Genomic DNA, 13205 nt, shown 5'->3' on the forward strand with positions numbered 1-13205 from the left:
TAACGACATAACTGAACTCACTTAACTGGAAAATGACAGAGCTGGGCCTGGATGCCAGCTTCTTGCCCCAGTTAGCATCCTTGAGTGCAGAGCTCTAATGAAATAAAATAGCTAGTCCTATATTTAATACAAGTTTATAATTTAATCCAAAGAATAACAAAAAAGATACTTTGCAAGCAAGAAAAAATGAATTCTAGTTCTGGCTCTGCTGATAAAACTGCCCCACATTTATTGAGTCCTTACTGTGTGAAAGAACCTTATAGGTCATTTCCAACCATAATAAGCCCCAAAGGCAGGTACTACTATGCTCCTTTCACACACAGAGCTGATGGCCCCTTCTGAGGCAACACCAGAGGTCAAGCTGCCCTCATGTTCCAGCTGGCTGACTGCAAGACCCTCACTGCTGGTCTATGTTCCTCAGACCGCAGTCTCCTCTGTAAAACTGTTTAGAAGCCTAGCCAGGTCACAAATTCTTTTCTATCTAGAAAGTCAGTAAGAACTAAGCAGTGTGGCAATGACCAAAGTCCAGTAAGAGGAAAGTAAATTTTAAGGTGTCCTCAGGGAACAAACACTTTGGAGAAGGAAATGGGAACCCACTCCAATATTCTTGCCTGGGAAATCCTACGGACGGAGGAGCCTGCAGGCTATAGACCGTGGGGTCGCAGAGTCGGACATGATTGAGCATCACGCACAATGCAGGGAATACTTGCCGGAGGATGAAGGACCTCAGCAAGACCTGAAGCAAGAGCAGGGTGTAGCCAGGTGGTGAAGAGGAAGGGTCTGTCCAAGGTTGAGAAGGAAGGCAATGCCCATCTCCAAGGGGCCGTGCCTCTGCCATAGCTGGGGGACCGGGGACTCCAAAAGGATGATGGGAGAAGAATGAGAAATAAAGTCTGTGTTGGGAGTCCCTCAGCCCATTCCAGATTCGGCGATTCATTAGGAAGGCTCAGGACTGAGGATAGGGTGGTACTCAAGGCTAAGACTTTTTACAGTGAAAGCATACAAAGCAAAAGCAGCACGAGGGAAAGGCACATGGGGCAAAACCCAAGGAAAGCCAAATGCACACTTTCAAGAGTCCTCTCCTAGTGGACTACACAGGATGTGCTTAAATCCTCCAGTGACAAGTGCCATAACAGGGTGAAATGGTGTCACCAGGGAAGCTCACGAGAGACTCAGCACCCAAAGTTTTCACTGGTGGCTGGTCATGTAGGTACCCTCTGCCTGGCACGTAGCAAAATTCCAGACTCCCAGAAGAAAAGCTTGAGCATAAACCTCATTGTTTATGTAAACAATTTAGGCACATCCTTACCAGTGAGAGAATGGTGGAAGCCCTTTTGAAACCCAAGTTCTCGGAAGCCAACCTGGCAAGCAGATCTTTTATGAATGGCAGTCAAGGCAGCTATGTTAACTCTGCTATGCAGTCAAATAAGTACAAAGGGGCTGAGATACTTTCTGAACATATGCTGATGATTAGTTAAATCCACACAGCAGAGAAGGCAAACATGCCATCCCATGGGGGATGGATACAAGATCATGGGGGATGGATACAAGACCCTCCCCTATTTTGTGTTTTGAGGAGAAACATCACCAGTCCATCATGGGACCAATCATAACGGTCCAGACACACCCTCAGAATCTTCCTTCATACACCACTCAGGGCCAACCTGTCAAGACTGACATAAAAGTTAAAAGATATCTGCCATGCTTGTGAGAGGGTAAAAAGCAAAGCTACTAGGATACTGCTACCAGCAGATGTTTCTGTGTCCAAACATTGCTTCTTAGTAATCACTGCATGTCTCATTTGTTTCAGTGAGAACAACCCCTGTATAAAGCATTATCACATCAAAGAAACAAATGACAACCCCAAGCGATATTACGTGGCTGAAAAGTATGTGTTTGATTCCATCCCTCTCCTCATCAATTATCACCAGCACAACGGAGGAGGTGAGTTCTCAGGACAAGGCCAGAGGGGGGCCCTTGCAGGGGAACATGGAGAAAAGTGACAAACACCCATCATTCCAGACAAACCAACTATAAATAGTAATGATTTATGCCAATACCAAAGGATGCCAAATATTTGATTACATACTTTCCATTAGCAAATTTTGCTGCTGGAATCATGAGATTTCACCAACCACCTACCCACCTGAGATATTACAGTTCCTCTCAGGGAAAGTGTAATATCAGTGATTGTGGCTTTGGAATTTTTTTTCCAGAATAAAAATAGCTCTTGCATTGGATTATACTTTTTTCTTCCTGATGATATGACTCAGATGGTTGCTTCAGTAAAGCTCTAACAACTGCCTTTCACTTTTTAATCAACCCAGGCCTGGTCACTAGACTCCGGTATCCAGTTTGCTCCTGGAGGCAGAAAGCCCCAGTCACCGCAGGGCTGAGATATGGTAAGAGTGCATTTGGGAATGGTATTCATTCGCACTAACTCACACCCCTAAAGGTCTGGGGCAAATTGTGAGTGGACTTCCCCAGACTTAAAATGATCATTAAACAAGTACATTATATATCTGGAGATGGTATACACAAATGAACATTTACAATGTGTGTAAGACAGATAGATAGACAGATGCACATTTATCTAGGCCATATCAATGAAGTGTTCACTGACCACCTGCTCTGTACAGAGCATTCCACTCAGTGCTGTGAGAAACCAATGCTACACGACTGTGTTTCTGCCTATCTTCTAGAACTTCTGTATCATCTGGTTTATTGGCTATCAGTCCCTTGCAGGTGCTATAAGCTAGCAGCATCCAGAAGTGTATGTCCGCATAGCACTGTGTTAAAATTTTTTGAATGCTTTTAGACAGGGCATACATCTCCAGGGCCATGGACCTTACTTTTCCTTCCTTCCCTATGGAACCACTTCACCTCCTTGTACTTTCTGCCTGGAACCTGAAGGCATTTGGGGATGCAAACATACCCTGATCCAAACTGTGCTGGCCCAGGAGAAGGCTGATGTAACTTTCATGTTGTAACTTTTATGTTGGTGGTCCCCAAACTTCTGTGGGCATTCAAGTTATCTAGGATGCTTATGAAAAGTATTGACTCCCGGCCCCAACCCAGCACTTACCAAAACGCAATCCCTGACAGTTGGGTCCTGGAGCTGCATTTTCAGCAAGTGCCCTGGGTGATTCTGACACCAGGGGTTAGAGGGTGATACTTTGAGAAATGTCGCCGTGGGCTCTTCGTCTGTAACCAGCGCCATGTCTGCACACTGTGGGTGCTTGGTACTGCTTCCTGTTGAGTCTCTGCCTCAGAGAGGTAGAAACTGAACTGTTTATGATACTAGACCAAGCACCAGGAGAGGATAGTGCCCCTCAGCCTCCTGACAAAAACAAAGTAACTCCAATACCTGTAGAATCCTAATGTGTTCATGCTGGGTGGAAGCCCAGAGAGCATTCTATGAACCCATTCATTTCTGTCAGCATGAAGGTTGAGACTCAGATCCCTTTTATTCATTTATTGAGCATTTGTTGCGAGCCTGCCTGTGCTAGACCGTGTGCTGGCCTGCACCTCGGTACCACTCCGCCTGGAATCCACAGCCTTACCTCCGCTAAGGCCTAACAAGTGCTGTCTACAAAATGGATGCTCTTGATGGATAAATGCATGAATGAATGACCAATTCAAATAAAACTTGCTCTACATGAAAAATGACAAGAACAATTTTCGATTAGGTATAGGAAATGATTGGGACCTTAGAACCCTTTCATTGACTTTAATATCTCAACTAATGCCATCCTCCTTCCTCTTTCCATGTGATCATCCCCACACACATTTTTTCATGGTTTTCAGTGCATATTCTATGTTATTATTTGGGAAAGAAGATAATTTACCTATCTATAGTTCTAAGTATGAGGGCTTATACCATTTGCCATCTTTGAGCTACCTTAACGATAGTCTAACATTCTATATAGAGCAGTATAGTTTCCTGGTAGTCCTATACCTCATATCTACTGCTTGCCAACTCTGGAAAACCCTCTCTTTCTGTTCCAGGGAAATGGGTGATTGATCCCTCAGAGCTCACTTTTGTGCAGGAGATTGGCAGTGGGCAGTTTGGGTTGGTGCATCTTGGCTACTGGCTCAACAAGGACAAGGTGGCCATCAAAACCATTCAAGAAGGGGCCATGTCAGAAGAGGACTTCATTGAGGAGGCTGAAGTCATGATGTGAGTGGCCACACAGAGAGCACTGTGACCTTTAAATACCATTCTAATGTCGTCTTATGCCACCTCCCTGCCCAAGTCCAGTGATGGCTTCCTATGGCATGGAGAATAACACCAAGCTCCTCACTGTGGTCTAGAAGGCCTGCCATGGTCTGGCCCTGCCCACTCCTTAACTTCATCTCCTACCCATCTCTCCTCTGGTTCCATGCATGCCAGTCACACTGACCTTCGTTGTCCTCATGCACACCAGCTGAATCCGTGCCATTCTTCAGCTCAATGAGACATTTTTGTTTGAGGGAGGGAGTGTATTTTGGGAAACTGAATTTAGACCATCTCAACTCTTGCCATTGTTCTCCAGGAAACTCTCTCACCCCAAACTAGTCCAGCTCTATGGAGTATGCCTGGAACAGGCCCCCATCTGCCTGGTGTTTGAGTTCATGGAACACGGCTGCCTGTCAGATTACCTGCGTAGCCAGAGGGGGCTCTTTGCCGCGGAGACCCTGCTGGGCATGTGTCTGGACGTATGTGAGGGCATGGCCTACCTGGAAGAGGCATGTGTCATCCACAGAGACTTGGTAAGAGGATGCAGGGCAAAACCCTACAAGTCCAGGGTAAAGGGGCATGTCCCACTGAAATGCAGAACTACCAAGACTGGGAACGCACGAATCAATAAAAAGGCACAAGCTTTCTTCCTTCCCGTTGCAACTTCTTCCTTCCTCCACCCACTGTGGGAGATCCTCATGGGACTCAGTTCTGAGCTCTATTCCCAGCCCCACCTCTAACTTCCACTGTCTGAGTTGGAGTTTACATTCTTCCAAAATGAAGCTAACAGTGCCTACTCCTTAACCTTTCTATGTCTCCACATCCTGTTGGTAAAATGAGAGAAGTTGACAAGTACATGCTTTCTTAAAATGTTATCCAAGGATCTATCAGGATCACATTGGGGTGATCCTAGAACCAACCTCAGAATTTCTGGCGGTTGAGGCTCAGGAATATTCATTTTAACATGTCCACCCCATGGAATTTGCAGGCACATTAGAATTTAAGACTCACTGGATCTTTTATCAGTAAGGGATCTTCAAATCCAAGACTCTGTGATGTGAGTTAGGGACCATGTCTTCTCACCATTGAGGAATAGTTTTAAGAGAATTAGCAACCTCAATACATTCTCAATACATTCTCACTTTAGTCAAATGGATGACAGCTTCTCCATACCATCTCTAAGATTAACATCAGGTTGCACTGGAGCTTATAATTGGTTACACAACACCATGGATTTCTTTTTTGATTAGGATCCCAGGAATGAAGATGAAAGATGAGATTTACTCACCCTGATAAAAAGACCTTACGCATTCAGTTTCCATTGCGCACTAGTGATGCTTAATTAACATTTGTGAAGCTCCTTATTGCTCCCATATAAGCAAAGCACTGTGATTATAGGAGACTCCTTAATTACTGATTACTCACCAAGTTTTCGTTTCCCTTTTGTTTGCCTGTCTCTGCTCCAGGCTGCCCGGAATTGTTTAGTTGGGGAAAACCAAGTCATCAAGGTGTCCGACTTTGGGATGACAAGGTAACATGGGGATATGGTACCAGCAAAGTCTCAGGAATGGGACGCAGGCCCCCAGGACACTCGGACCATCTCTCTCCTCTCTCTTCCCAGGTTCGTCCTTGATGACCAATACACCAGTTCCACAGGCACCAAATTCCCAGTGAAGTGGGCATCCCCAGAAGTCTTCTCCTTCAGTCGCTACAGCAGCAAGTCAGATGTGTGGTCATTTGGTAAGTATCATTCTGGCCCCACACCCACACAACCTGGGACTGTGTACCAGCTGTTTCATTTGTCCAATTGCTGGGATGGTGAGGGCATCCCAGTGAGAGTCTGCAGACTCATTATTGTATTTATTCTTGGTTATTTTTGAAATGGGGGTAAAAATAAAAATGAAAACAGGATACTGATGACAGCTGCTGTGAGATCAAGAGATGGAGGAGTCAGAAGATTAGAATATGAGTCCCTGGAGGGCAGGAACCATGTTTTTTTGCAACATTATGTTTATTCCCACATTTAACCCTCAGTAAGTTTATTTCCCTTTCATTCAACAATGATTTTTTGAGCATCTACTACATGCCAGGGGCTAATTTGGGTGCTCACAAAGGATTGTGACATAGGATAGAAAAGACTCCTGTTCTCTTGGAGCTGAATTTTAAGGAGAGATAACAGTCACATAAACAAGCTAGTAAATATGTGTGTAAAGTCAAGTCAGGGAGTAGTAAGCAAGTGCTATGTAAAAAACAAAGCAGTAATGGAGCAAAGAGAGACTATAATGGAGGGAGGATCTGTATTAAATACCAGGATCCATCCAGGAAGGGCTCTCCAAGATTCTCTGTAACTGTTGAGCAGAGAGCTGAATGATGAGAGGAAGATGTCTCCATTTGAAGATCCAGGAAACAGTGTCCCTAACAAAGGCAGCAGCAAGTGCCAAAGTTTAGTGTGTCCAAAGAAAAGGGAGTACTGACTTAGCAGGAGAAATATAGGCCATGAAATTGGTTGGCCATGGTAAGGAATTCAATTTCTCATAAGTGCAAATGGGCACGAATGAAAGAATGAATGATGCCCGTGTGACAAGAAGCACTAAATGTTCTTGCTGGAAGTGTCATGTCTTTGTAAATCATAGCCTGTGCATATTAAAGTGTGCACAAAACTGTACTGGACAACCTCTTTGATCTGGAGTGTAAGAAGGATTCTACTTTGGACAGGAATGGTTTGGAGTTTGATGTTGTCATTCTGTATGAAGGGAAGATTTGCCAAGAATATTGACTAGTAGTAGAAACCAGGGAGAAGACTAAATCCCTTAGGAAAAGAACTAATTAGTCTTCTTCAGTACTTTAGAATATCCATTTCCAACAGCCAAGTGGTATGTTTATTTTGAGTCCTTCTAAATTGTTCCTTGGACCTCTCAGGTGGCTCAGTGGTAAAGAATACACCTGTCAACACAGAAGACCAAGGTTTGAGCCCTGGGTCAGTAAGATCTCCTGGAGAAGGGAATGGCAACCCACTGCAGTATTCTTGCCTGGGAAATCCCATGGACAGAGGAGCCTGGCAGGATACAGTCCAGGGTCACAAAAGAGACAGATACGACTTAGCTACGAAACCACAACAACAACAAAAATTGTTCCTTAAAGTAGTTCCTCTGTTCAACAGGCCTTGTTATGACTTTGATAATCAAACTGAAGGTACAGAATGAACTCAGAAGAAATAAAACTGCACTAGAGCAACCTCAGATCCTCTTTCCCCAGTGCATACAACTAGGAAGGGTGTGGCCACTCTCCCTGGGTACAGCTGGTCATGTTGCACCAAGCCAGTTGTTCCATAAAGAAACGTTTGCAGCCATGGCCACTTTGTCACACTGACCCACTGACTTGGAATGGTGTTTATTCTGCCACAGGTTGTCAGCCTAGGACTTTGCTGCTGCATTTTATAATTAGAGGATTGAGCTTAGAGTCTGTCCCTTCCTAGGATGTGTCATCTGAAGTGTCCAAAGATGAGACTGACTGGTGGAAGCAGAGTAGGAAGGGTGAGAAAACTGGGGTGGCAACCCTGAGAAACAGAAATGTGGATGGAGGAGAGCTCGCTGCCTGCCTCAAGGCCATTGGCCTTTGTCACGCATTTTAAGGCTTTTGCCCTAATGAACTACACTATTTTTAAAAAGTCAACTATCCTCTTTGGGGCCGTACTTAGTTCCTCAGTGCATTACAAGGTTTGCATAAAAGCAATTGTTTTCCAGCCAGCTTTGAGCAGCAAACCCCCATTTTCCAAAGAAATCTCACTAGAAATCCTGGCATCTTGGGGTGTTAAATAGCCTTATTTACTGAATCTCCCCAAACTCCCGAGGCACTTCTGAGGCTCCCTCAGAAATTCTCATCCAGTCGTCAGGACTGGGCCCCAGGATCTGCCACTGGAACCAATTTCTGACATGATTTTTCAAGACTTCGGATGCTTGAGGGATCATATTTTGAATCAAATGGAAGAATCAAAATTCTTCCCTTGAGTTCTCTGGACTGTTTTGAAAACTACTGGACTAGGTGACCTGCAAGCTCTGTTCCCACTCTGACATCCGATGAATAGATTTAAGCACATAGTAAAGTTGGGTGTAATTTCTACTGAAGGCAGAAAAGGAAAAGTGATTACGTCAGAGGTCAAAAATAGGCAACTTGAAGAGTTTTGCTCAGTTAGCACAGTATTTTTTAAATCAAATTGAGTTTATATTTTAAAACTACCAATTTATGATTTATCTTTTAAAGTAAATCAGAAAAATGTGGCAATCCTGAACCCCCATTCCCAACTGCCCTACTCTTGTTGGAGCTAAATCACAGCTGTCCCTCTGGGGACAGAACTTTTAACTTCTGGTTTTCCACAGTCCTCACTAGTCCCTGTTATGCAGACTTCATTTACTCCATCCATCTACATCATGTGTAGACATTTGAGCTTACATCCCCTGCAAGCTTTAGTTGTACCATTTGAGTTAGATATAACTAAGGGCTGAGCTTGAACATTCATTTGGGAAATCTCTGTTCTTCAGAAATAGTACAGGGCTATGGCAACCCATTCCAGTACTCTTGCCTGGAAAATCCCATGAATCGAGGAGCTGGTAGGCTGCAGTCCATGGGGTCATGAAGAGTCAGACATGACTGAGCAACCTCACTTTCACTTTTCACTTTTTATGCATTGGAGAGGGAAATGGCAACCCTCTCCAGTGTTCTTGTCTGGAGAATCCCAGGTAATGGGGAGCCTGGTGGGCTGCCATCTCTGGGGTCGCACGGAGTCGGACACGACCGAAGTGACTTAGCAGCTGCAGCAGCAGTAAGGCTTAGGTGGTTTGACATTGCCCTTTCTGGTGGTAGAGACTCAAATTTTAATTTCAAAGGGTCTGTGATTTCTAGATGTGAGTTTGTTGTTATTTATGAACTTTATCACTACCTGTTTTGATTCCCTATTTCTCACAGGTGTGCTGATGTGGGAAGTCTTCAGTGAAGGCAAAATCCCATACGAAAACCGTAGCAACTCAGAGGTGGTAGAAGACATCACCACTGGATTTCGGTTATACAAGCCCCGACTGGCCTCGCAGCATGTCTACCAGATCATGAATCATTGCTGGAAAGAGGTCAGTGAAGGAAGTGGTTCCCCCTTCTCCGTCCCCCACATTATAATCTGTAACTTCAGGGTCTGCCCCCATCCCCTAAGGAAGGAGCCCTCTCAGAGGATGAGGCAGTAGGGATGACAAAACAGATTAGCAAGAAAATGACGTTGAGCACCTATTACCTGAAGGAGTTCCCTATCTCTAGAAGAGCTGGCAGAGATCTTAAATATTATTTGATTTGCAATATAATGGTACAAGCCATCAACACACTGTCAGAGAGGAAGAAGGGGGTAGATTTGATTACATTTGTGTGGGCCTATTTCTGGGATCCTAACTCTACTCCATTTATCTGTCTATTCTTTCACCAACATCACAGCCTCTTGATTACTAAAGCTTTATAGTAAGTCTTAAAGTCGAGGAGTATCGGTCCTTTAACCTTGTTCACCTTGCTCAGTGTTGTGTTGGCTATTTTGAGTCTTTTACCTTTCCATATAAACCTTAGGGGTTTCCCTGGTGGCTCAGACAGTAAAGAATCCACCTGTAATGTGGGAGACCTGGGTTCGATCCCTGGGGTGGGAAGATCCCCTGGAGGAGGGCCTGGCAACCCACTCCGTATTCTTACCTGGAGAATCCCCATGGACAGAGGAGCCCAGTGGGCTACAGTCCATGGGGTCCCAAAGAATTGGACATGACTGAGTAACTCAGCACAGCACAGCACATAAACCTTAGAGTCATTTTGTCAGTATCTACAAAATAAGCTGCTCGGTTCTTACTGTGGTTGTGTTGAATCTATAGATCAAGTTGAAAACAAATGTCATCTTAACAATATAAAGTCTTCCTATACACAAAGATGGAATATTTTCCCATTTACTTAGATCTTCTTTGATATCTTGTTTTAGAATTTCATATTTTTCCTACTATAGATCCTATACACATTTTATGAGATTTATACCCAAATATTTACTTTTTTTGATGCTATTTAGCACTTATTTATGTTACATTTTATATATGACTTTATTTCATTCTCTCAACAATCTTATGAGATAGATAATATTATCATCCTCATTTTACAGATAAAAAACTGAGGTTCAGAGACCTGTTCAAGGTCACATAGCTAAGTGGAAAAGCTGAAATTCAAAAGTAGGCCATATTTTGATTCCAAAATGCCTGCTGTTAACAACTAAGACACAATGCCGTCAAATACAACATATACAGAAGCATATTTAAAAATCAGTAAAAAGTATTGCAGTTTAATTCTGGTTTGCTTTGGAATTAGCTATGACACACAAGTACAAGGAAATCACAGAGTAACCTTTCTTTCTCTTCCTAGAAACCAGAAGACCGGCCACCTTTCTCCAGACTCTTGAGTCAACTGGCTGAAATTGCAGAACTGGGGCTTTAAAAGAGACTCAGTGCTAGGCCACGGGCTACAGATCCTGAGTAGGGGAAGGAGGTCTTCCCTCCACAGAGCATTAAAAGCTGCCACCAGCCCAGGACTCCCCAGAGGTAACTGGCTTGTCGCGCCAGTCCCTAAGCTGCCACGGAGGCAGCAGCCTGCTAGAGGCTGGCGCCAGGCCACAGGCAGAAGGCTCAGCCACTGCACTGGGGGCGGGGCCAGAGCAGCAGTGATGTCCCTACCCTTCCTCCAGCCTCTTCTCCTGCGTAATGCACAAACCTCAATCAACAGCTTTAAGGCAACACTTCTTGCACTTCTTAGAGAAGGGAGAGATGGTGTAGGACCCTGGATTATTACCTTCATTATTATTTTAAACATGGACCTAAAGTTCATGGTCAAGGGATGCTTTATATGACCCAGCAATACAGAATCCCAGAATATGGGGCGAGATGATCAAGGAGCATGACAATTTCTCAAGGAGAACTAATGAGTTAATTGAAGTCACAAAGAGTAAGCTCTGCCTCTGTGATGCTGTCAGCCACAGTTTCCTGCCTCAGAAGATGATGGAACAATTGCTTACCTCAGAGACCGGATATGCTGAGAAGCAGCTTTGTGAGGTTTTACTCATAGAGTACACTGCTACCCTCTCCTTGTAGAGAGCATGATGGACTGGGGTGAACAATTCTGATCTCACTGCTGGAGCATTGGATATCTGGCATCTGGGCAGAAAGAGGGCATCAGATGATGGAACTACCTGGTACAAGAAAAGGCCTTAGGCTGTTACCACTTGGATGCTCATCTTTAGTACCAAGTCAAGCAGGTGATTTTGCCTCCCCTTTCATGCCGAATGCTTCCGCAGCATCCTGGGTGGGGGGGCAGTGGTGGGGGTGGAACCATGGCTTCTGCAAACAATCAGACCCTTCTCTGCATTCTTCCATCCTCACCAACAGAGTGCAGACTTGTGCTAGGCACTGCGGCCTGGCAGAGAAACTGAAGCTTGTTTCGGCCCTAGAGATTTGCAACTTCAAGGTTGAGACTTCAAGTCTCCCTAAATTCTAAGGGAGGAACAAGAGGTCTGTTCTTGCTCAAACCACCTGGATGGAAACTGAGTCAGGTACTGAGTCGGGGACTTCCAAGATGCACAAGGATGCCTCTTGTTATTGAGCACTTCAATATGCAAAGTGAAACGGTGCAGAGCTACAGGCCTTATCTGCAGAATCTCAGTTCACCCTGAGTTCACACCAACACTGTGAGGTATTATTATCATTCCCATTTTACAGATAATGGAACTTTGGCTTTGAAAAGCTTGGACACCTGCCCGAAGTGACAGAGCTAGGAAGTGTTAATATAGAGCCCACCTCTGTCTGACACCAATGCAGTTTCTCTATTTTTATTCAATACTGCCTCCTACTGAGGGTCAAAGAGATTGCAGAAGAGATAAGTACAGCAGAGGGGAAAAGCCCACAGGGCACCATCAGCAAGTAAAGTTGATCCTGTATAGAGCAGTGTGGTTGTCGATGTAGCCCTCCAACTTGGAATAGGATCTTTATTTCCTCATCTATATCCTCACCTTCATTAGAGTTAATGACTTTGGAGTTATTAAAGGAGTAATTAACCCTTTTGATTCACCCAACCCACCAGAGTAATACTGCAAGAAGCCCTTTATAGATGGGCTTCAAAGTGGCTTTAAAAGATTCTCCTGCAGAAGTATAAATACTTCCTTTAATTATCACTTCAACTTCGAACTGGCTGCGGTCTTCTTGGACACTTTCTGGGAAAGCGTATTCCCTGATGTGAGAGAGATTTAATTTTCCTACGGTGTTCAGATAAAACTCTCAGAGCGATTGCTGGATGGTGTTGAAGTCAACGCTTTCTAAATCACGTGATAGTTTGACTGCCTGGTGATGCAGATGCACAGCTTTCAACTATAACTACTGTGACACTGGTAGCTTCAAAATAAAACTATCATTCAGAAGATGACATTCCGCAACTTACCCAAAATCATCCCTGTTTACTTTTTTGGCATTTTGTACATTCTTTTTCGGAGCCTTTAATTAGAGATGATTTCTGGAACATCAAGCCTAGAAGGAAAACATCAGAAGTGACTGATTTTCTGTGGTATGGTTTAGAAGGACTCTCCCTTGCATGGTATTATTTTGTTCAAGCTCAGATTCACTGAGGCTTTAACTCAACACATGTCAAGAGATTACCTCTCGCTGTTCTGAAAAATGGACTTCCTGCCTGTTTGGCTTTTTTTCCCCCCTTTCACATTTTGATAATGGTGCCATGTGTTTACAGGGAATTCCCCTATGCAAAGTTTTGGTTCTAGATGCATTTGATAGATTCTGCATTGTGTCCTTTTGAGACTATGTATTTATATTTTACTAGAGTGAATATTTATTACTGTACAGTCATTCACAATTGAAATGTTACAAATATCTCCTATGATTTGTAAAGCACACCAAGTTAAAGGCTGGGTCTAGCAAATAAAGTT

General features: G+C 44.0%; 1 protein-coding gene across 1 annotated transcript in view; it reads left to right on the forward strand.

The window, feature by feature from the left end:
- ITK (IL2 inducible T cell kinase) overlaps nucleotides 1-10717 on the forward strand; it is a 61210-nt gene extending 50493 nt beyond the window's left edge. The window contains exons 10-17 of the mRNA XM_052643250.1: nucleotides 1811-1944; nucleotides 2328-2402; nucleotides 4009-4180; nucleotides 4536-4752; nucleotides 5686-5750; nucleotides 5841-5959; nucleotides 9182-9339; nucleotides 10646-10717. Coding sequence (XP_052499210.1) covers nucleotides 1811-1944; nucleotides 2328-2402; nucleotides 4009-4180; nucleotides 4536-4752; nucleotides 5686-5750; nucleotides 5841-5959; nucleotides 9182-9339; nucleotides 10646-10717 — 1012 coding nt within the window. The remainder of the gene's footprint in view (nucleotides 1-1810; nucleotides 1945-2327; nucleotides 2403-4008; nucleotides 4181-4535; nucleotides 4753-5685; nucleotides 5751-5840; nucleotides 5960-9181; nucleotides 9340-10645) is intronic.
- Nucleotides 10718-13205: the final 2488 nt, after the last annotated feature.

This window comes from Budorcas taxicolor, chromosome 7 (assembly GCF_023091745.1).
Source record: "Budorcas taxicolor isolate Tak-1 chromosome 7, Takin1.1, whole genome shotgun sequence".
In the NCBI taxonomy this organism is placed as follows: Eukaryota; Metazoa; Chordata; class Mammalia; order Artiodactyla; family Bovidae; genus Budorcas; species Budorcas taxicolor.